The sequence below is a fragment of the Branchiostoma lanceolatum genome, chromosome 18 (genome assembly GCF_035083965.1).
Source record: "Branchiostoma lanceolatum isolate klBraLanc5 chromosome 18, klBraLanc5.hap2, whole genome shotgun sequence".
Classification (NCBI taxonomy): Eukaryota; Metazoa; Chordata; class Leptocardii; order Amphioxiformes; family Branchiostomatidae; genus Branchiostoma; species Branchiostoma lanceolatum.
Genome location: NC_089739.1, coordinates 15,218,120 through 15,242,740, shown reverse-complemented (window position 1 = coordinate 15,242,740; position 24,621 = coordinate 15,218,120). Strand labels below are relative to the sequence as shown.

Here is a 24,621-nt window from a genome sequence, read left to right as displayed (position 1 = left end):
GAATCATGCACTAAATTGTCCCTTCAAAATTGTTGAGAAAATTGTCAAAACATTGAAGTTTAAGACGTGCAATCACACCAACACTAACATTGAAGTTCAATACAACATGTATTTCTGAATGCATGCCACTAATCAAAGCATTTTAATAAGATATAAAGCTTAAGGTGATTTCTGCACAATCATACTGAGGTGGGTGACGAAGATGTCTGATGTGTGACTGCTTTCAGGGCTGATGCTGCCAGTGGTGTGAAGAGGACAGGCTTCAAATATCTGAATGAAGCTGTTGTCATGGTCAGTAAACATGTCATTAAAGGGTGCTATAATTGTAGAATTTTGATGGCAAAAACTACAAATATTCAGAATTAAAAAAATCTACATTCAGATTTACATTATTTTGTAACTAATTTGTAACTTATTTCCAACATATTCCCATCATTTTGTCACACTTCCATCAGAAAAATAGAAAAATAAGAAACAACAGGGAATTTTGTTATAAAGTTATGTACCGATCACAATATGCCACACATCTTACGTGTTGTGAGTCTTGGGCTGATTGGGGTATTGACGTCACAAAGATCAAATGTCGTTGGCACCGCCAACTATAATCTCAGAACGCAGCGAATTTCAAATGTTGTAACAACGCTTATCTATGACGGACTAGTCTAAAACAAGTCAGAACTGGTCTTAGTGTTATATTTAACATACGGCAGTATGCTTTACGAATTTAAATTTAGTCTGCCTTTAACAGAATAAAACAATTTCATTATAGAAAAAGTTCAATGTAGATAGTACAGATGTCCAAGATTGACACAAAAGTTCTGAATGTGGGTTATACATGTACCTGACTTGTCATGATCATTGCATGTGAACTTTTGTGCAAGAATTAGAGCTGTGTACCTAATTTTTGACTGTAGGTGCACATAAGTGCAACTAGATGTTTTTGTAGGATATAGGGTTACCGTAGGATTTGTCAATATGGTACACAGAATATTCTTGAAATTTGAGTAATCAGGAAAAGCAATATACTCTTTGTTGTACTTTGTGTACATGTAGAATGGTTAAAAATATTGAAGTTAGCTATGGAATTACAGATTGAAGTTCCTTAAACCCCGTTCACACTCATTTTTTTCAATCGCGATGATTTTTTCAGTGTGAACGCTCCCGATCGTGATTGGATCGATCCGATCGCGATTGTTTCTGAGCCACCTCCGGAGGTAGTTTGAGGATCAATAGCGATTGGATCCAATCCAATCCTATCAAATTTTGAGTGTGAACACAACTACGATTCATTCCATCGCGATCGGCGGGGATTTTGGCTGGTACAATTTTCAGTTTCAGTTTTCCCACCAATCGTCGCTTCGTTCATGCTCCCAGATTGTCCTGTCTACAGCTCTTGCCGCGTTCATTACCTGTACTACAGTTAGACCAATATACAAAAGGCTTCGTCGTTCACGCTTTCTCGCGATCATAGCCCGCTGATTGTTTTCCCTTCCACGGCTACAGAACATTCTCCAGAGATACAAAATCATCAAAAGTTCGTGGATTCCCGCCATTTTGGTAGCAAGCAACACCGAACCTTTGACCTCAACCTATGACCTCAAATGAGCGTCACATAGCAATACTCCTGTGAAACGCAGCGTGCTTCAATCGCGATCGGATCACGGTGTACTTTAATCCACTTGGCGAAAAGCAGTGTGAACGCAAAAGTGATCGGATCGAATGTAACAGTGGTGATCAACCTCCACTAACTGACCAGTCTAACTGGTCCGGACCTTTTAGCCTAGTGGTTTGGCAAATTGCCTCCGGCTGCGCCGTGACGAGAAATTCCAAAGTCTTTACTGTTCGGCAAAAACTGTTGTCTTCCCGTTATTGTAGGACCTTGTAGACAACATGTCATTGTAGGATCTTGTAGATCTTGACTAGACTTATTTTTCTTTCTCGGGATTTCGGGAAAAAGTCATGCCTATTGCACTGTGGGGAAAGTATTTCCGTGTGAGGCATCCCGTTTCCTGGACTGCTCATCTGGCTCTATTGAGAGTTTGTAAGGTAAACTGTAAACTTGTTTCCAAGGTATGGGTGTGTTGAAATATTCTTCCCAAGAATGTAAGGCTGGATAATAAACTACATGTAAAGGCTTCAATGTGGTCGACATGTGCATTCCACTTTAGGTCTGCCTGCAGGAAAACCCCCAGTATTCTCATTACCTGCACCTGTTTCAGTTCGATGTTGTTAAGGTAGAGGGGGGTGGTATAGATGCAACCTTGCTGAACTGGATGTGCATGGCCTTGCATTTACCGGGATGTAGGACCATTTGCTGATCGTGGGACCATTTGTTGAGGTCCGTTAAGTCACGCTGCAAGTTTGGACTATATCCACTAGACATACTAAGTCTTGTACTGTTGCCTTTGTCTTACTGCAGGAAATGGGTGCAGATGAAAATGAGTTCAGGGTGAAGTTCTTTGACAGCACAGTGCACCACTACAGTGTTCCTCCTGAGACATCCACACAGATCTGCAGACAGGTATGCACATCTAGATATCAAATATGTTCGTAGGAAAAGTAGCAAAAGTAAGAAATAAGATCATGGGCCCCCTAGCAGCTTTCTATACTATGAGTGTAGTCCAGTGGTAACTTAGCGGCCCTGCCTCTGGAACTACGAGGGGTGATCAATAAGTCCTCGGCCTCACCCAGAAATAAGGTGCACAACTCACATTTCGGGGCATAATTTTAATTTAAAAGTACAAACTTTAAGGCTTTTATGAATGTCTACCAAAATTCAAATCATTGTGATCATTAGTTTGCAGGCGACACCCAGTAAGTAACGTTAAGTGAGGTAAAAGGATAAAGAGGACAATTGAGCTGACTCACACAGATCTGATCACAGTTCAACCTTGTTTTTCTTGCCACTTACCTACTCATTTTCAAATGGACGTAGACTGTAAAGTAAAATGACCACAATAAGTTGAAATTTGGTGGATTGCTAAAAAACTTCATACTACATAATTATGCCCCAAAATGTGAGTTGTGCACCTTATTTCTTGGTGAGGTCGACGATCACCCCTCATACATGTAGAAGCCACAAGTTTGATCCCGGCTGTATCGCTCACCTGATATGCACGCTACCAGAAAGGGTTGCAGTCCTTAAGACGGAATGTTTTAAGCCTTGGTTCACTCTTGACTGTGCTTGTCAAAAAGAGCTGTGGAATTTCCCTGCTACGTTGAACCTGTAAAAACTGTACTTATGTCTTCTCTGTCACGACCAGTGGAAGAATAGCTTTTCAATGAGCATAACTGGATCAATATCGCTTTCACATTATGGCACTGCAGCAGCACTGTGTTGTGTTTGACTGCAGCATGTACATTTGTATCATGACAGGTTGTGTTCTGTGTTGTGTTTGACTGCAGAATTTATCATGGCAGCTTGTTTTCTGTGTTGCGTTTGCAGCATGTACATGTATCATGACGGCTTGTGTTCTGTACAATGTGTTGTGTTTGCAGCATGTACACATATATCATGATAGCTTGACTGTTCTGTGTTGTGTTTGACTGCAGAATTTATCATGGCATCTTGTGTTCTGTGTTGCGTTTGCAGCATGTACATGTATCATGACAGCTTGTGTTCTGTACAATATGTTGTGTTTGCAGCATGTACACATATATCATGATAGCTTGACTGTTCTGTGTTGTGTTTGACTGCAGAATTTATCATGGCATCTTGTGTTCTGTGTTGCGTTTGCAGCATGTACATGTATCATGACAGCTTGTGTTCTGTACAATATGTTGTGTTTGCAGCATGTACACATATATCATGATAGCTTGACTGTTCTGTGTTGTGTTTGACTGCAGAATTTATCATGGCAGCTTGTGTTCTGTGTTGCGTTTGCAGCATGTACATGTATCATGACAGCTTGTGTTCTGTGTTGTGTTTGCTGCATGTACAAAATGTACATGTATCATGACAGCTTGTGTTCTGTGTTGTGTTTGCAGCATGTACATTATATATCATGATAGCTTGACTGTTCTGTGTTGTGTTTGACTGCAGCATGTACATTTGTATCATGGCTTGTTATATTTCACTCACCATACTATAGGTATGGGTAAAGTGAAATATACTGTTTTTGTCAGGTTTCTTCTTATCCTGCTGTCATTTCAGTTAAATTGATTCGACCCCGTCATGTTTGGGCCAAACGACCTGAAATTTGGCATGGAGGTAAAGAAGACAAATACCCCCAGACTTTTTTTCACTTTTTTGAAACAGGCTTTAAAAACATTTTTATGAAGGTTTCTGGGGGCGTTTTTAGGCAAAAATTCAATTTTGGGCTCCTGTGCCCAGTGGTACTACCATATAGGCAGTAGGCCATTGTTGAAATCGATGTTACTTTGTAAACACCCTTTGACTATGAATTGGTCGCTGAATCATATACCATGCTCTAAAACACACTGTAACTGTCTTCTCATGCACTCAGTCTGCTGAATCATGCTCACACAGTGCACCTCGTCCACTCAAAAATTCCAGAGGATCATACATGTACATTGTACCTACGTACACTGTGTACTCGGTCCACTGAAAGATTTTCGAGAATGACTTGAATGTTCACTAAACACACACTGTGAAGTCGGTCTGCTCAAACAGTTGGATTCCAAAGAATCAAATGAACGGATACCGACGTCATCCGGAGATTGCCGAGAGCCAAACAGCGACTTTGGAATGCTTTGGCGGCGTTATGAACAAGAATAGCTAGGTAGGAAATGCCATTTCAAAAGCCCCTATTTTCTGCGAAATGCAGCCATGAAATTAAACATGTTGATACTATTCATAATCTAGGGGTTACTTACTAGACAAGTTAAATTCCTTAGGATACAATACCTAATTTTAAAGAAGATATGCAGCATTTTCTTAAGTCCGATTTCGGAGGAACAGCGTTACCAGCAGTACCATCTCTGGCTGCTAATGTCGCTGCTGCACAAAACAATGAGTGGGGGCAAGCTAGGTACCAAGGAGGAAAAATGACTATGAAAGTCATTCAACTATGACGATATCGACACTTTCTGACGCGATCGTGGTGTGATTAAATCAATCTTGAGTATTTTTCAATCATAAAAAGAGAGGAGGGCCATATAAAGAGTTCTTTATTCTTTATTAAAAATTGCAACAAGACAATACATAGTGAAGCGCCAGGCAGCCAAGCTGATGTTGCGGACCACTTAAAGACCACCATATAAAGAGTTCTGTCTTGGATGGTAGCGCTTGCCAATGGAACCATGGTTCTAACTCGTTTCTCCCAGCGCTGTATGTCACCCCCAAGTGGTAACGCTGTACGTTCGCGGACAGTATTTCCTACCCTGTAATTTTTTTAAAGTTAGCGAAATAAGCTCCTTTACGGTTCTATACTTTCGAACAGTTGGTTCACGAATGATGTTATTCGTCGTGCAGACTACGTGTATTATATTAGAGAACAGTATGATTATCGGGAATCCTCCTTCAGCGGACCAAGTACACAATTTGGTGTTCAAACAAAACAAAACAACAGCGATTTCAATAAAAACTTGGTGGCCTATCGCCCATGGTATTGGAAACAAATGACCTGGAATTCGGTGCCTTGAACATGGCCCTACAGGACTTCAATCACATTTTTGGTATAAATCACTACAAAAGTCCTCATTTGGGGGACTTTTGAGCCTATTTTCAGACCAAAAACGGGTTACCTGAGGTCATGTTGCAGGAACACGCGCACAAAGAACGACCCATTCAAATGTTACATACATTTGAATGGGTCATTCTTTAATTATTATGGCTTAGATTATTATGTGATCTATAATCAAGACGATGGAGCCTGCCGACCTCTCGGAAAAAGAGGCATTAGTGCTTCTGAATCAGCGTTATCGGATCACTACATATTGTCAACACGCAAAATTAAGATCGTTACGCTAGAAAACAAGACATCGTAGTGGCAATTTTCATTGTTTACCTGGACAATACAGACTGAGATATCTCAAAGTCATTGTATTTCTTCCAATAGTCCCCCGATAATTTTGCTCACAACTTGCACCTTTTCGTGGAGCGGCCAAGCCATTCAAGCTACTGCCCATGTGCCCACAGGACTTCAATCCAATCACAGCTTTGGTATACATTGTACGCCACTTCAAAATGTCTCATTTTGAGGACTTTTGGGCCTATTTTCAGACCAAATACGGACCCAAATTCCAGTATCTCCGTTCCATGTTCTATCTAAGGTTCGGCGCGTTCCATTTGCCATTGGCCAAGGAATACGTGTTTCCATTTGGCTTACCTGAGGTCATGTTGCAGGAACACGCGTGCAATGAAAAATAAATGTACATGTAGCTTAGATAATTACAAAACGTCCATTATTGCATAGTGATGAGTGAGTGAAATATGTTGTATTTGCTTAGGAGCAAATGACGCCTTTCTAGTGTTCTGTGTTATGTTTGCAACATGATTTTGTACACATATACATCATGACAGCTTGTGTTCTGTGCTGTGTTTGACTGCAGCATGTACATTTTGTATCATCATGACAGCTTGTGTTCTATGCTCTCTTTGACTGCAGCATCTTTTCTATTTATAGAGATGGGTGAATGCCCTTCATGACCACATTGCGTTTAGTAACCACTACACTCAGCAGCCCCAAGTGAGTGATGATGATGATGAACTTGACATCCAGCCACTGGGAAACATGCAGAACGCCCTGCAGGTGGGACCAACAGACTTATAGTTTATGAATGTCATCCCCTGTGATTGTATTATGTAAAATTCTTTGCGTTTGGGAATGCATCTCATTATTATGTTTAAGCAGCGACACCTGTGCTTCATTGCTATGTGAACCAGTCAGAATTGCCTTGAAGAAGATGACAGATGGTCACCGAAACGTCGGTGGAATAAATCTCTTGGTTGTGTAGAAAAGAGTCTTTTTATTCAGTGACTTACCAACCTGATGAAGCTATTCACAGACTTAAAGTTTATGTTTGGGGCATAGCTGCAAGTTGCGCAAGCTCAAATTATCATTCCTGTATTACTCAGAGTGCATGGATACCCTAAAAGAGTCCGTACCACAAAAAATAAACAGCTGCATGAACATGTATATCGGTGGGAAAAACCCTTTAAGGTAACCCTTTTGGGGGAGCATGTAAGGTTCCCATTTATGTAATCTAAAGTATACTTGTCAAGATTATAGGAGAAAGCAGGAGAACATCATTAGAAGAATGCAGGACAATGCAGGAGAATATAGGATAAAGTAGGAGAATGCAAGAGAAAGCGGGAGAATGTAGGAGAATATAGGAGAAAGCAGGAGACTAAAGGAGAAAGCAGAAAGCAGAAGAATATAGGAGAAAGAAGGAGAATATATTTTTTTAGGAGAATGCAGGAGACTCTAGGAGAAAGCGGGAGACTAAAGGAGAAAGCAGAAGAATATAGGAGAAAGAAGGAGAATCTTTTTTTAGGAGAAATTGCAGGAGACTCTAGGAGAAAGCAGGAGAACATAGGAGAATGCAGGAGAATATAGGAGAATGCAGGAGACTAAAGCAGAAAGCAGGGGGAGAATATAGGACAAAGAATGAATATAGGAGAATGCAGGAGAAATCAGAAGAATATATTAGGAGAATGCAGAAGAACATACTGGTAGGAGAATATAGGAGAAAGCGGGAGACTAAAGGAGAAAGCAGAAGAATAAATGGGAAAGAAGGGGAATATAGGAGAAAGCAGGAGAATATAGGAGAAAGTAGGACAATGCAGGAGAATATAGTAGAAACCGAGAGATTATAGGAGAAAGCAGGAAAATGCAGGAGAAAGCAGGAGAAACCAGAAGAATATAGAAGAAAGCGGAAGAATATGAGAGAAAGAAGGAGAATATAGCAGAAAGTAGGAGAAGGCACCCAAACTCCTGCTCACTGCAGCACTGATGGTCTCGTGCTTGTATTACTCCGAGTGTACAGTCTCAAAGAATCCGTGGTCTGAAAATATGAATAGGCCCCAACAGGGTGTGTTTAGGTGGATCATAAATTGCCTTTAATCGACCCCATCTGATATGAAAAGGATTTGAGGTGAAAGCTTGTGTATTACTGCCAGGATTGGGTAGGAAAGTTTCGGCATCCGAGCGATTGTCGGACGTGCACGGTTGTTCGTGCTGAGTGGTGCGGTCAGGGGCTAGCGGCCTAAGAGAGCCTCTTGCGAACATAGTGGATAAGTGCAGTTATGAATACCATAGATATCGATCACGGGGTCAGATTTTTGTGACATTTTTTTCAGTGCCTCACGAAGAAGTGTGCTCACAGTAGAAAGCAAAACATCTCCAAAAAAACTGTTTCTTTATTGGCTTTGCGACCATAAAAGTTGCGTAATATAACATGTAAACCAATGGAACGGCCTAATTGCGGTGGGAGACCTGATGCCTAAAGTTTTAATGCTGCTTTAAGGCGGCATCAATGCCGACTAGCACGGTGATTTCACAGCAATTATGGCTGTCCAAGTTTTCCTCCCTAAACTGTCAACCCTGCAAAGCCTTGAACCAATTAGTTGGAGTAATGCCCCATCCATGCCATTTTCTGTCACGGCAATTATCTAGTGGTCATGCTCCATCTTTAGATTAACCAAAGAGGATATATGAAACCTCCTTGTACCCACTGGTGCACAGCTGTTCAGTCTTTTCAGCTGAAATGGAACTATGGTTTTGTCGAATGTTGGACAAAGAATATAGCATTTACCATTCAGTGTACAAACATGTATCAATACCAAAAGGCTTATATTTTAGAACCAGATTCATGCTCCATTGTGGCAGTAAAGCTACAGAAAATGTCAACAACACTGTGTTATAATTAGGACAGCCTATAGGGTGCAGCTACATGTAACTCCCCTAATATGATGAAGAAATATGATATTTGGACCTTCAAATCTATAAGAAAAGAGATGATTCATAATTTGTTTGAATATATTTGATAGTCTCTCCTCCCCACCAATGTATCAAATTGGGAAGACGGAAAAAAAATTGGAGCAAAGCCTGCAAGTAAAAGTGACTGTATAATATTAATGCCTGTATGTAGGTCATAGCTTGTTAGCTACCATGATGATAAGATCTGACAAGGCATTGGCAAAATGTCTTTCTGAATGAAAAATCTACAAATGAAAGACCAACAAGTGTCATGCCAACCAACACGGACAAGAAAATCTTTTGTACCCTTATGTGCATGTAATGTCCTTTCAGAAAGACATTTGTCAGACAGCCTTGCCAGCCCTTCAGGCCTCTGTGCCATTGTGCTATATCAGGTGACATATAAGGCGCAGTCATGTGATCCATAGGGCACAGCCATTATTTAGGCATTCTTCTGGGAAGAAAGTAGTCAGTTTGAGTGTTGGTAAAGGTGTTAGACACATCACATGTATAAAATTTGTCCCTGGTGCTGCTACATGTACAATGTATATATATATACTTTCATGTGCACTGATTGTACATTGTACATGTAAGATTGTCACTAAGTTGTACATGGCTCACCAAGCTATTCATCAGTTCCAGGTAACCTAAAACTAACCATATGTCCCAAACTTAGAAGTGTTCCCTGTCGATGCCATTTCCTTTCACGATAATTAGTTCTGCTCCACCTTTAAATTGAGTAGGGAGTCATCTATTGTCAGCAAAAGAAGACCAGACTTTGTAACAGTCTGAGGAGCCAGAATGATAAATGATGATTAATGACCATCACAGTAAGGCAGCATCGATGCCAAATTACCAAGGGAACCATGGCTGGGTCAGTCCGGCATCGATGCCAGACCTGTGCAGCACTGAGCACCACTTTCGCAAGGGCGGACTGGAGAGTATAGGAGAAAGCGGGAGATTATAGGAGAAAGCTACATGTAAGCTGGGACGGGCTTCACTGCATTGAGCTGCCCCCCCGTCCTTGTACATGTATATATGTAAATATGTAATTACTAACAACACTAAAAGTTTCACTTGTCCAGTTCTAGCACATGTCCTTGTCTACCCCCCTTTCTACCCTATGTTTGCACCTGTTACTAACATTTGGCGCAGCTGCTAATAATCCGCCGAAAGGCGGGCTGAGCAGTATCAAAGAAGAAGAAGAAGAAGATAGCGGAAGAATATATTAGGAGAATGCTGGACAGAGCAGTAGAACACAGGAGAAAGCAGGAGATTGTAGAAGAAAGCAAGAGAATGTAGAAGTAAGCAGGAGAATATAGCAGAATGTAGGAGAGTCGAAGGGAGAAAGTGGTAGAATATAGAAGAAAGTATGAAATATAGGAGAAAATGGGACAATAGAGGAGAAAGCAGGAGAATATAGCAGAAAGCTGGTGAATATTAATATTAAGATATAAGATTGTAATTTTCTTTTTCCTTTTTTTGTTTTAAACTTTGTGTCTAAAAATCAAACAGAAAACTAAACTTTAGAAATATGAATTCGTTCTTTGCGGAAGGTCGGAAAAGTTTTTATTGTCAAAGTGTTTTTTCCATTGAACATTTCAAACATATATCAGGGAATGACAATTCAATATGTAATACACACATGTACAAAGCGTTCTAAAAGGTCACTGACATGTTCTCAACTTAGCAGATCCTCAAACATTTCAAACAAAAAGACTATAATGAAATGACAATTCAATGTGTAATACATTTCACACATCTACAAAGCGTTCTAAAATAGACACTGACATGTTTTCAACTTAAGTTTAGTAGATACTCTATATATCTCATAAAATCTAAGAAAACACAATCCTTCCATTGAATTTACTAAAATCAGATTCATCAAATAAAAGACTCTGAGGTCTCTCCAATGATACTGTGTCTTTAACTGCAAAGTAATTCCTTTCCTAGAGTTCTAATAATACTGAAAGTTTAACAAGTTTGAAAAGAAGAGTATATAAAGTTTCTGTCAAATAATCTTCCACAACGTTCGTTAGAACATCCAGCAGCTGCTGATGATATAACTATCATCGATATCGTGTTAGTGGCCAATTGTTGATTTCATATGACAGGTTCATACCATGGAATATCTTTCTTTGAGTTTTAATTTTTTAAAGGAATTATGAATACATGTATATAGAAAAACACGCATTATCATAAAACTGCTAAAAATCTAAGATTATACCAAACAAAGAGCCTCACCTCTTTCTCCTATAATCTCCCGCTTTCTCCTACATTCTCCCGCTATATTCTCTCCGTTTCTCCCGCTTTCTCCTGCATTCTCCTACTTTCTCCTACATTGCCCTGCATTCTCCTTTCTCCTATATTCTGCTTTCTCCTTTAGTCTCCTGCTTTCTCTTGCATTCTCCTACTTCTCCCGCTTTCTCCTGCATTCTTCTACTTTATCCTTAATATATTTTCCTGCATTCTCCTATATTCTCCTGCTTTCTCCTTTAGTCTCCCGCTTTCTGCAATATTCTCCTGCTTTCTCCTACATTCTCCAGCTTTCTCCTATATTCTCTCGGTTTCCCCTATATTCTCTTGCATTCTCCTAACGTAACATGACCAATTAACATCCGATTTATTCAAAACGTTATTTATCTTAAAACCGCGCGGACAGAGCCAAATGTTCAACCAATGGGCAGAAATATCAGCTCTTCTAACAGGAAAAATGCATGGTCTGTAAGTTTTTCTCCGCATTTTTAACGCCGTGCAAGCATGTATTTATACTGATGTATATGATGTAGAATTGTGCTAGGCTAAACCAATATCGTCCACTTCAGTCTTTTCCCTTCTAGCGCTATGCTTGAAGAACATAGATCAGAAAAAAATGCATAGTAACGCTAGGAACAATTAATTCGACACCCTTTTAATTCGACACTTTTAAGTATTGGCTTGCCAATTAAGATTCAGCAGGTTGATGCAAAAACTAATAATTGCATTCCAATACGAGTTAAGTACTGATGTCAAAAAGAATATTCCCAGAATCATACGGGTGATCACGTGAGCAATAGCAGACGACGCAGATCATGTATTTATTTATTTATTTTTCCCTTTCCTGTCTTGGATTATTAAATAGACATGTGTAACAAGTATATTTATACATCATCAGCAATTGGAAATAGTAACCGAGGTCAACAAATTAACTACTCTTTCTATTTTCCCCTATTTTCAAATGTAAAAGTCCGGAGCCACGTGTAAGCTAGTGCAAACAAGTATTGAAGACCATACCAACCGTCTCACTACGGGTTTAGCATGCTAATGACAAGGTTATACTATCAAATAATTGAATTTTGGCAGCAATTAATGCAAAAGTAAAGCTTTTGCATTCTTTATTAGAGACACGTGTTATTTTCATATCTCCGGAACATACATCCCAGCAGCGGCTAAGACGATAGCGACACAGGAGAGTCATACTCCTCTCTACCGCAGTGATGTTCGCTTGGTACAGGCCGATGACCTGTGTTAGGAATATTAGTTTCCGTTTCCGCCTGGCATATATTTTGTTTTACCGGGCATGCAGTAGCGCAAGCAAACGTTAGTTACTCGCATTTCGATAGCTGTAGCAGGCTCAAGTATTAGACCTCAAGGTTTATAATAGCCACGACAGTGCAATGGAACAGAAGAACGGATCTGCCGCAGGACGATGTTTTTCAGGACTATTTATTTTGACCGCAGTATCGTGAGTGCATCGGCGGCGTACCGACATGTGATGCCTGTAGTAACTAATGTAAGTGGCCGTTGGTTGACAGAGAAATCGGGAAATAACCGTTGTTCTGACTATCAAAATTATCGGTAAACAGCGACATTGTTGTATACTGTCGGATTAATGGTTCGTTCGGAACAGATTACGCAAGGCGCCGTCATATCGGGTCCTATGTTGAAGACCTAATTTTTCCGAGATATGTCTGAAGAGTGACACATGTGTAGCAATTGCGGCAAAAACAACGTACACGATACAGTCAATGATTACCAAAATACTCTTAAGTCCGCTTGTTGATTTATCATGCAATGGTGCGTTGGCGTAAAGGTGTCGAATTAATGGTTCCAAGCGTTAACTGTCGAAAGTAGTCTACAGACAAATGATAGTAAAGTCACTATGTTTGTCCCTCCGCTTGCCTGACGCAATGGAAGAAAACAATGTTTGTGTTGTGAACTTCCCCGACATCAGCAGCACGTGGCGTTCACGTGATAAACGCATGGCCATGATATTATGCTGTGCAAAAATGTATCATCTGAGCGGGGGTCGCTAGGTTGTATCAAACCTTCCTAAAACTGGCAAGAGTTTCAAACCTCGAATCACTTTGGATAGTCGAAGAAAGGTTTAACGTCAGCTATGTTTAAAAGATACTACCTATCATGTAAGTTAGAAAAACATGATGAAGTACGCGGTATCGAATTACATATGAAATACGTCATGCATGAAGCTGGACGTAAATCTTTTTCATTGTTTTGTATAAAAGAGAGAGATGGCTAAAGATCATACTAACTTATGACGTTCTTTGTTGCTCATAAGAAGAGGCTTTGGCATAATACACCGCGACATGTGGACATGACCCAAACTGGACGTAAACTGCTCCTGCACGTAAATAGGTCATGTTACGTTACATGTATATTCTCCCACTTTCTCTTGTATTCTCCTAGTATCCTATAACACCCTCCACTTTAAGTTTGGAATTCCACTTTTCCCATTTTGACAAGTGCTTATATTTTCAATATAAAAGCATTTAATTTGAAAATGTTCACATATAGTTGATGAGTATGACGTACAGTTATGATTGATAACAATAACTTTCATGAATATTCATTTTGAAAATTTTCTTCCTGCAGGAATTCCTGCAGAATCTGCAGGAATTCCTGCAGGAAGATTTTGTCCTGCAGGAATTTCTGCAGGAAGACATTTTTCCAGCAGGAATCCCTGCAGGAGTCCCTGCAGGAAGAAGTTAAATTCCTGCAGGAAAACATCTTTCCTGCAGGCATTCCTGCAGGAAGTACCTTATACATGCATGTATCTAGTTATTAGCAATGTCTGTAGGATTTGAGTCCTTTATATTTTGCATTAAGTTATGCTAGTCATCCATGGTTTCTCAGACCCATTCATTTGAAAGAATCTTGTTTTAGAAAATTGTTTGTTTCTGTATATGGTTCATCAAGGCAAGGCATTATTTAGAAGATATAATGTCCTTGGGTTCATCAACAGACACTCAAGGGTCACCGTGCCTTTTTGTTTATCATTCGCTTTGTACATACTCACAACATCTCTCAACATCATATGATCATCTATATTCAATTTTATGTCGTGAATCTTGCATGCATGCATGTACTGTAACAGGAGTTTTCAAAGAAGACACCCTTAAAAACCCTGGCATATGTATTGAATCATAACAATCATTGCATAATCATTGCTTCTGGCTACCAAGATACATATCTCAAAAGACTAGATAATTAGTATCATAATACATTTGAGTTGAAATATGATAGAATGCCAAACATATGAGATGTTATGACTCATATGAATAGAAAGTTTTCCTGACAATATATCCTCTCCAGGTTCAAAATCCTACCATATAGACAAACAAGGATCCATTCCTCCTGATGGAAATTCTTAGTAATTATTCGCTCCATTGATATGCGGGTTCGAACTAGGTCAGCCATTGTCTTACAAATGCTGTCCAATTATCAAGTCCTTGGTTGAACAGATCACACAGGGACAGGGCGTATTGAAGGGGCTGCTGAGCTAGCCTGAGTGTCATCCTGTTTCAGTTAGAGCAAGGAGGTTTTATATAAAACCTCCTTGGTTGGAGCCTGGAACTGAAACAGGATGACACTCAGGCTGATGAGCATGACCTTGCATGGTAGTTTGTGTGCCTTGACTTGGATCTGGGGTCCAAGCAGAGGTTTGGTTAGAGGGCTAGGGATGGCCTTCCCTTCACAAAAAAGGGAAAAATTACGGTCAGTAACAACCTCCTTGGTCAGTAGTAGCCAGGCCGAGATTTTTTTTTTCCCTTCTACCCACTTGTCTATTATTGTCTCAAACGTGAACTTAAAATACCAGTGAACACTCCATTTTCTCCCCACCGTGAAATTAAAACCACATAAACTTAAATGCATTCACAGTACTCTAGACACTAGTACATGTATTAAATGTTGTGTAGTTGATGCAAGGATATTTTCCTCCTTATTTGAAAATGGCATTTACTTTTCATGTGCAGCCACACCTTCGTGTCTTATCTATCGTCTCCACAAAGTCAAGTCCTGAAGAGACTGGCTATTTTGTACTTTTTAAAGTCAAGCGTAGAGTTGGTAGACCCCATGTGTACATCAGGGGCTGACAAGTCAGACTGACCTGACCAGTGATCTTTTGGGCACTTCAGTAGTGTTTGCTCTGCAAAAGCGCCCAGTACTAAGCAAAGTCAAATTAATTTGTGAGCGTGAACACTCCAAGCCAGATTTTAATAGATGACACCAGTCAAGCCAGCTTGTTCCAAGCTGCCCCTTGAGGTGGTTTTAAACTATTCATTATACTGTTATGAGGTGTATTAAAGCCTTTACTGTGTCTTCAGAATTGTTATTCATTTTCTATTCTTGTTTGACATACCAATGGGCCAGACCCTATAGATCAGCTCCCTGCCATCAAGAATATTCGGAAGGGATGTGAAATTGGGGTCTCGTGAACAAGGATCTGGAGGTACTGGTTGGTACAGTACAAGGAGGTTTAGAATCAATTGAACCCCCTCGCCCCTGTACATGTAACTCACAACATCTGCCGGGCCCCTTTAAAACCAGGCAGCACACACAAACACCTCCCGACTGCATCCATGACAGCCAAGGAGATTCTATCTTCCAGGTGCCTGATTGTTGTTGCCTCCTATAATGTTAATAAGGGCAATTCACACCTTGACACGAATCAAGGCGTTCAAAGCCAGTGACTACAGGCATCCCTGAAACTGAAAGGAGATCTCTCCTCACTCCTGTGATGTCTCCTAGCCTCTACCAGTCTCCGTGCGATTGCTGGGAAAATAGTAGAAATGGGCCAAATAGAGTGAATAGTATGCCAGGGGTAGTCCGCTATGCAGTGAAGCTCAATAGGCGATCTACGGACCTTAACACGTGGCTTCACTGTATAGCGGACTGTGACCCGTGGTATACTATTCACTCTATTTGGCCCATTTCTATTATTTTCCCAGCAATCGCGCAGAGACTGGTAGAGGCTAATCTCTCCTAGGTATGGAACCTCCTTAAAGTTTGTTATTATTTTTATCTAGCTTCCTTCGCAGACTTCTAAGAGTGCAAGCGTTAACATTTTGAGCGTTGATTTTTCCGATTTCGAACATGGGCCTACACTTCAGAGTTCTCACAAAATATTGGATTTATCCAAGTTTATTCAAATAAATAGAATACAACTTCCTCGGTTTACCCATTTTAGGTTTACCCAATATGAATACAGATAAGTATCCCCATGGATATCTAGACCTCCTTGGCATCCCAGAAGTGAATTTTCAGGTTTCTGCACTTAAATATAGACCTGCTCAGCTTACACACCTCCTTGCTGATACCAAAGACAAAGAGGCTAAAAAATATTGACCTCGAGTTTCTATATACAACTATAATCGGAGATTACGATAGCCCCAACCAATTAAAAGTACCTTAAAGTAAACTTAAGGCCTTGACTTTACTAGACTTGTCCTTTCAGCTGGGCCGGGGCTATCAATAGTATCATAATCTCCAGGCAGATGTGGGGAAGAACTTTCAAATTGTTAAGTATTCTGATCAGCCGGGATTTCATTGGACCATGAATCCTCCCTAGTACTGTTCTACAAGTAGAGGTTTTGTCGGTGGGCTAAAGTGGTGGCCGCGATTTTGTGAAATTAGGGGGACGTAAAAAGTTGCGGCCACCCCTAACCTCTGCTTAGGCTTTAATTTTACAACAGCCCGAAGCCAAAAGCACACAAAAAGCCAAGACCATGATGCATGCTCAGTCAGCAGCCCAACCAAGAACTTGATAATTGGCCGGACAATAGCTGACCTAGTTTGACCCGCATATGAAAGGAACGAATAATTACTGAAAAAGGAGAATGACTCATTGAAAAAGGAGAATACCCCTTGTAATTGGAAATATTCTCTGGAACAAACTTTTGCCAGATGTTTTAATTCATATGTCAATCTTAACATCTTCATGTGTTTGGTATTCTATCAAATTTCAAGTCTATGTCATCATGTGACAATTGCTGGCTCACTGTGATGAGGTAGATTCAATTTTGTAAAGAGATGACAAAAAAAGACTTTGTTAGAGACCATCAACCCTTATATAGGCTATTGGTCTGAGATTTGGGTATTTCTAAAACTTCAATCATGCATGCCTTGATGCAAGGTGCTTGATGCAAGGTCAGGTACTTTTGAACTCTGCTTGATAGAAGTGTATTTTAAAAAATGCAATATTTGTATCATAGATATATTCAAGGAGGTCAGAATAGGTTAAAATCCTAATTTAACCTCGTTGATATATTCTTGGTTGTTGAACATTCAGGCATGCATCAGCTCACACTCTATTTTCAAATTGCCTGGTGGACAAAAACAAAAGCTGACAAAACAGAAAGCCAATATTAAAGCCAAAACATTAGCCAAAAACAATGGATGCATGCATAATACTTTACCACCAATGTGTGAAATTGGCTGTTGTAGGTGTGATATAGTACAAGAGGGGCCCAAATCTATTGAGGACAAGTGTCTAGCATGTGGTGGGCAAATATAACAATTAACACACTTTAAGTGTAACTTTGAAGTAATTTTTCAATATACAGGGTTATTTTGTTGCTCTTTTGTGCTTTTGCATTTCAATACCTGAGTCTAGTGACCTGCTAGTCACTTAAACAGGCCTGGGGTAGCCTCGAAAGAAGTAAATCTTAAAGTACTTAGTAAAGTACTCTTTGCTATAAAAGAGGTAAAGATAAGAAAGGGTTGCTGAAAAACTATCCCAAGGGTACTGCAATATTACTACAATATTTACTAGTAGCAGGTTAGGTCATTTACTAGAAGTAGGTTAGGTCAGTCAGTTCAAAACCTTAAGGATTGTGGTCTGAGAGGGACATGTGAGATTGTAAACTACTTATCACCTGATGAAACTATCTTTTATCTTTTCTGATGACCTGAATTACATTATCAGTGCATGCATTGTGGCTGCTGGCTAACATCTGGATACAACGAACATGGAGATCATGGCCTCTTTAAAGATGGGTGAGAAAAGGGAGGGGAGGTGATTATCACACCCTGGTGATAAAAAGAGTTACAAATAAACCTTCTTGTCGCAGTATAACATCCTACGACCATTACGTGCCATTCTTACACATTCTGACCACTGGCTCTATCTTCAACAAAATCAATAACAATCAATAATCTGTAATCAACCTTCTTCCCTCAGTTTAAATAGACCTTGATGACATAAGAGGTTTAATGATTTAACTGTATTGTGTAATAAGGAAAGCCACAATCAGCAATTGTAAGCCATTATAGATCTTGGTAGCCAGAAGTTGATGATTATCTTATGATTAATGACTATAATTGTAATTCAATGCAGGTAAACTTGAGTTAAAAAGTAGGTGTTTTTAAAGATGTCTTCTTTAAAAACAATTGTAACAGTTAGAGTACATGCATGCAAGCTTCACAAAACAAAGTTGAATAAATAGACAATTGTGTATCATAAAATATATCATGGAAAACGATTGATCAAAAGGTACCTTTCATTGCAATTTTCATTGTTGTGGCCGCCATTGTTCTGGCCTAACAGTTGTAAAACAAAACTGCACAATATGACTCATATTCTACTGACATTGCTGTAGATATAAGGCAATTTCTGCAGGAATTCCTGCAGGAAAGATGTTTTCCTGCAGGAATTTAACTTCTTCCTGCAGGGACTCCTGCAGGGATTCCTGCAGGAAAAATATCTTCCTGCAGAAATTCCTGCTGGACAAATTCTTCCTGCAGGAATTCCTGCAGATTCTGCAGGAATTCCTGCAGGAAGAAAATTTTCAAAATGAATATTCATGAAAGTTATTGTTATCAATCATAACTGTACATCATACTCATCAACTATATGTAAACATTTTCAAATTAAATGCTTTTATATTGAAAATATAAGCACTTGTCAAAATGGGAAAAGTGGAATTCCAAACTTAAAGTGGAGGGTGTTCTATATTCTCCTGCATTCTCCTGTATTATCCTGCTTTCTCCTAAAAGTATATTTTCCTACATTCTCCTACATTCTCTCGCTTTCTCCTGCTTTCTCCTATATATCTTATTTGCAGTACACACACACTACTTACAGTACATATTAGGCTGGGCAATAAGTATGTCAATTTACATATGTACGTCTAATTTACATAAATGGGAACTTTACATGCTCCCTTAACCTCTTTGTTCAGCCCAACTGATCTCAAGCATCAAACTGTTGAAAGCCTGTTTGTTACTGAAGAAATTAGGAGGTAAATTTCGGCAGCCGCGCGCGACGCCGGACGTGCACAGCCCTGCATTTCGAGAGATGCGGTAAAGGCCCCGCTACAGCTGGAAAGTGCCTTTTTCGGGGGTGTAGCTAAGTGCAGCCCGTCATGTTCGACGACTGTCTGTCCTGGTCCAACGCCATCTTGGCAGATTGATGGGTATTGCCTGACAAGATCGTATTACTTATTTCTTTTGTATGTGACAGTTGTGTGACTGCTATGTACAGGTCGCATATTGTGTGGCACGAGCTGCTGCTACACAGTGACCCTCTATTCAGCGGCACCATTATTACTATAATTGTGGTCCACAAGCCGATCCACCAATTTTTTTCTGGACCTTTTTTTTCAAACCGGTCCAGCAAGAAAGAACGGTTTTGTAACAGTACATGGTACTGGTACCCACCCCTAGTTAGGTGAAAGAAGTGCTTTTGAAAAAGCTGTCGTTTGCGTTTGTGAAATGAAATAATCCATCACCATAGCCCTTAATCCATCACTATGACCCTTAATCCGTCACCATAGCCCTTAATCCATCACCCTTGCCCTTAGTCCGTCACCCTTGCCCTAAGTCCGTCAGCCTTACACTCTTTCCCTTAGTCCGTCATCCTTACCCTTAATAAGTCACCATAACCCTTCATCCGTCACCCTTGCCCTTCATCCATCATCCTTGCCCTTATAGTGCATAAGACACCAAAATACAACATTTTCTTATTATCTGATAGCATCATTCAAGGAATATAACGGGAGTCGCCCAAACATAGGACGTTTTTTTACGCGCTCGAACTCACGGCGCTCCATTGCTGGTTGCCAGAGAATGGTCATGTTTTAATGAATGAATTTTGAACACATTCATCTAAAGAGCATACATGGACAAGAAATGTATTCATAGTCTTCATGGGCCCTTCACGCTCCGAGTTACAAGCGGCAAACGCTGTGAGACGTTTTCACGAATGTACCTCCTGATTTAGTGCTACGCCAGATAGTGTGCCTAACTTAGTACGCTTTGGTAATTTTGCTCTCTTCGGAAGTTGGTGATGAAGTTAGGGAAATGTAAATAAGGCTTGAAGTCTGCTATATTCTAGCTTTCTTTTGACCGGAAAATTTTGACTGTGTGCACATCTAGCGTCATGTGAGAAGGGCTATATCTAGCGCATCCCAGCTCATGTTTCCACGGGAAATAGGCAACTACGCGGCCCGACGTACGTATTGAATGCGGCCCGACTTACGAAATCATTGCGAAAAAACGACACCGCTTACATCAACAATACTCCGTCTACTAGTCAGTGGACACAAACACGGCGTACTTATGCATAACAAGATCACTAAAAAGTCCGTCCTAAGTTAGGGCGCGTCCTAAGTTCGGGCAACCCCCGTTAAACGTTTAATTCAAAACAAATACACACCCTTCTGATGTTATTTAACATTGAACCATCAGAAACCATACTTCCATGGATCCAGCTCTTTATTCTTATCTGATCTTCTCACCAGGTGATTATATTAATCAGTGACTAATGCCCACTCATGACATCACAATGAACACGGCTTGTGAAAAACATTATTTGATGAGCAAACAGTGCTTAATTATCGTGATAACATTCAATTAAAGGACATAACAATATCTATTTTGTTTGCTTGTAAAAATAATGTTTTTGCGAGCCACAGTGCAAAGTTCCAAATCGGCTGCCATGTTTGTTGTGACGTCATGAGTGGGCAAGTCACTGATTAATGTAATTACCTGGTGGGAAGAATGAAAAGCTGGAGGTATGATGTTTTGATGGTTCGATGTTCAATTACATCCGAAGTGTGAATAATTTGTGAAGATGTCTAACAAAAGAATGTTATTTAGCAATAGTATTATGGTTTATGTAATTTCAGGACTTAATATTGATCTCATTGGTGTCTTATGCACTTAAATCTGTCCCCATAAGCCTTAGTCCGTCACGAAAGCCCGTAATCCCTCACCATTGCCTTTAATCCATCGCCATAGCCGTTAATCCGTCACCATAGCCCTTAATCCTTCACCATAGCCCTTAATCCATCACTTTTGTCGTTGATCCATCACCATAAACCTTAATCCATCAGCATAACCCTTAATCCGTCACCCTTTCCCCTAATCCGTCATCCTTACCCTTAGTCCGTCACCATAACCCTTAAGGTTTCCTCCCTGGTTAAATTGGCTTTTTGACAATAACATAACAATAATCTGTCACGAAAGCCTTTAAATCCCTCACTGTTGCCCTCAATCCGTCACCATAGCCCTTAATCCATCGCCATGATTCTTGATCCCTCACCATAGCCCTTAATCCGTCAGTATAACCCTTAATCCCTCACCAGAGACCTTAATCCGTTACCCTTGCCCTAATCTGTCAGCTTAATCCGTCACCAGAGACCTTAATCCGTCAGCATAACCCTTAATCCGTCACCAGAGACCTTTAATCCATTACCCTTTCCCTAAATATCTGTCATCAGTATGCAGTAAAGCTGCAGTTTGAACCTGTCAATTCAGATGCTGGTTAATATGAACAAACATGTATCAGATAAAGTAAATGCTTCTTGCAGCACATTGTGCAATGTGTAATGGGGATAATGTGCCTTTGTGTTGAAGATATCTCCTGTGAAAGCTTCTTGAATAGCAGTTGCAAGTATTCTGGGAGGTAAATAGAACTGGGAGGTTAGTCAACTGATAAATAGTCAACATTGGGTGGTAGTACAAATTACCATAAAATCGCACCAACTGCCTAATTGGTGAACGTTTGACAGCACAACTAAATTCAAAACCACTTCATCATTCAACAATTGGAAGCCCTGCCACGGCTCGAACTAGAGAAACTTTCGGATACACAAATATTAAGCCCTCCCCCTGACGTCGTGTGTAAAACACGCCACCAAATTTCCTCATTCCTAAAAATATGAGACACTTTGTAATCATTATGCTATAAAGCATTCTGGTATACATTACTTTTACGTTCTGAGTCATTGAGAGCCTTTGGAAACGGAAGATAATGGAAAATTGTTTGTGTAAAACGACACAAACCTGGAGTAATAAATAATGCCCTTTAAGGTTCTTGGTCGGAGTTCAAATCTGAGATCATGATGCATTGTGAGGTTCATTGTCATCATCGCAGGACATCATGTACATGTATGCTCACATATTTCTGACTATTAAAATGAAATCCTCTACCATGTACAAATAGTGAATCTATTTTTGTCTTTTTGAGTGTGCAGTTCATCATGAGTTGGTACTTAAATTTGAAACCTAAACTTCATGTCGACATATACCTTTGGTACCTCCATGAATTGTCATGCAGGTTGTATTTTAAGTTTGTTCCTAAGGAAGTTTATCATAGTGCTAAATATGAACTCATGTAACAAATTTCCTTATTGCAAAACTTGGAATTGGTTGGAGGGTAAGGGGAAAACCCTGTATGGGTACCCGTACCCGTATAGGTATACCCGTATACCCCATTTGGGGCCCCAACAAGCCAGGAAACACGCTATGACGGCCTCCATATGGGGCACCCAGAACGGCTGTTTTTAACGGTCTCCACATTGATATAAGACACAAACAGTTGACTATACTCGGTCAGAAAATAGCTGAACAATCATATTTTACGATCTTTTGATATCTGTGAAGGACAGAGGTTTCGAATATACGGAATTTGCAAAGTTGCTTAGTTCGTACGGAGCGATTGTCAGAACGTGCGAGCACTGTTCTCGGAGACCTTTCAACTAAACCCGTTCTGAAAAGGTTTAATACGGAAAACCTACAGGAAACGCCTTACACTAAAGACAGAGACCGAGCACGGCATATTCAGACAAATCACGCCGAATGGCCGTAATGTTTGTGTCGCAATAAGTGGTTACTTTCCGTCTAAGCGGCTAGTTCGCACATGTGTCATGGCGGACCTTCCGTGCATCGAGAATGGCGTTTCCTGTAGGTTTTACGCAGGTTTACATGTACTGGCAGCTCCAGCCAAACAGATGATGAGTATTGCACCTGAAGATAATGAAAAGCGGAAAGGTTGATAGTTTGAGTGTTTTTTCTATTTCTTTTCAGAACGGGTTTAGTTGAAAGGTCTCCGAGATCGGTGCTCGCACGTTGTGACAGGCGCTCCGTACGAACTCGCAAATTCCGTATTTTCTAAACCTCCGTCCTTCATAGAAATCAAAAGATCGTAAAATATGATTGTTCAGCTATTTTCTGACTGAGTATAGTCTCAATGTGGAGACCCTAAAAAACAGCCGTTCAGGGTGCCCCATATGGCGGCCGTCATAGCGTGTTTCCTGGCTTGTTGGGGCCCCAAATGGGGTATACCGGTATACCTTTATGGGTACCTATACGGGTACGAGTACCTATACAGGGTTTTCCCCTTCCCCTTGGTTGGAAGTCATAAAATTTGATTGTTTCAACTGCTTACAATATCAGTAATTTAATAAACACAGTACTGTATAATATATATATATATTCTGCTCATCCTGTGATCAGACTCATTTCTTATTTGTGTCCATCTCCCAGACTGCTCATGCCCATCAACGGATCCTGGAGAAGCAGATTTCAGACATGACAGCAGCGATGGAGTCTACTAGTATGCAAGGTAAGTAAGGCTATCATTACTATACTGCCAAATATGACATAATTTACAGACTGGAGTTCCTTCAAGTTGACCCCATACATTCGCCAGGTCTGGGGTCCTTGGAGGATGATGACACCTTCATGGGGTCCCCCCTGTCAGTAGCAACATAGTGTCAATGCAGTTGGGTAGATAATGTCGTCAAGGATTGCGAGCTGACAACAGCATGAGAGGATTACCTCGTCAATGTCTACCTTTCTTCATCCATGAAGCTGGCATCCTAGGGCACCACCACCTACATGGAGTTTGCTTTTGCTTCATGGAGGTCTGACATCAGCCATGAAGAGACAGACTCTAGAAACAGAGTGTGAACACTAGAAACTTAAGGTAATATTTGCGAAAGCAAATACGGAGCCTGAAATACAACATATTTCATCCATTTCCCTCCCCACATCCACAAAAAAATGGTTTTCATAATCACCCAAGTCCAGAATTGTATTTTAACAAATATTCCCCGCATACAATCATGGACTCTTCTAGCGGCGAATGGACCAACAAGTACATTTTTGTATCATGCAAATTTCACATTGTGAACAACTACAACCTTGCGAAAGATTTCTTCTGCGGAAGAATTTC

General features: G+C 40.2%; 1 protein-coding gene across 10 annotated transcripts in view; it reads left to right on the top strand.

Annotated features, from left to right (window-relative positions):
• The window catches only part of LOC136424387 (oxysterol-binding protein-related protein 1-like), a 207,010-nt gene that overhangs the window by 30,555 nt on the left and 151,834 nt on the right, over positions 1-24,621 (top strand). For all 10 annotated transcript variants that reach the window (XM_066412975.1, XM_066412973.1, XM_066412974.1 and 7 more), the window contains 4 exons: positions 228-291; positions 2,420-2,521; positions 6,588-6,713; positions 23,931-24,009. In XM_066412975.1, coding sequence (XP_066269072.1) covers positions 228-291; positions 2,420-2,521; positions 6,588-6,713; positions 23,931-24,009 — 371 coding nt within the window. The remainder of the gene's footprint in view (positions 1-227; positions 292-2,419; positions 2,522-6,587; positions 6,714-23,930; positions 24,010-24,621) is intronic.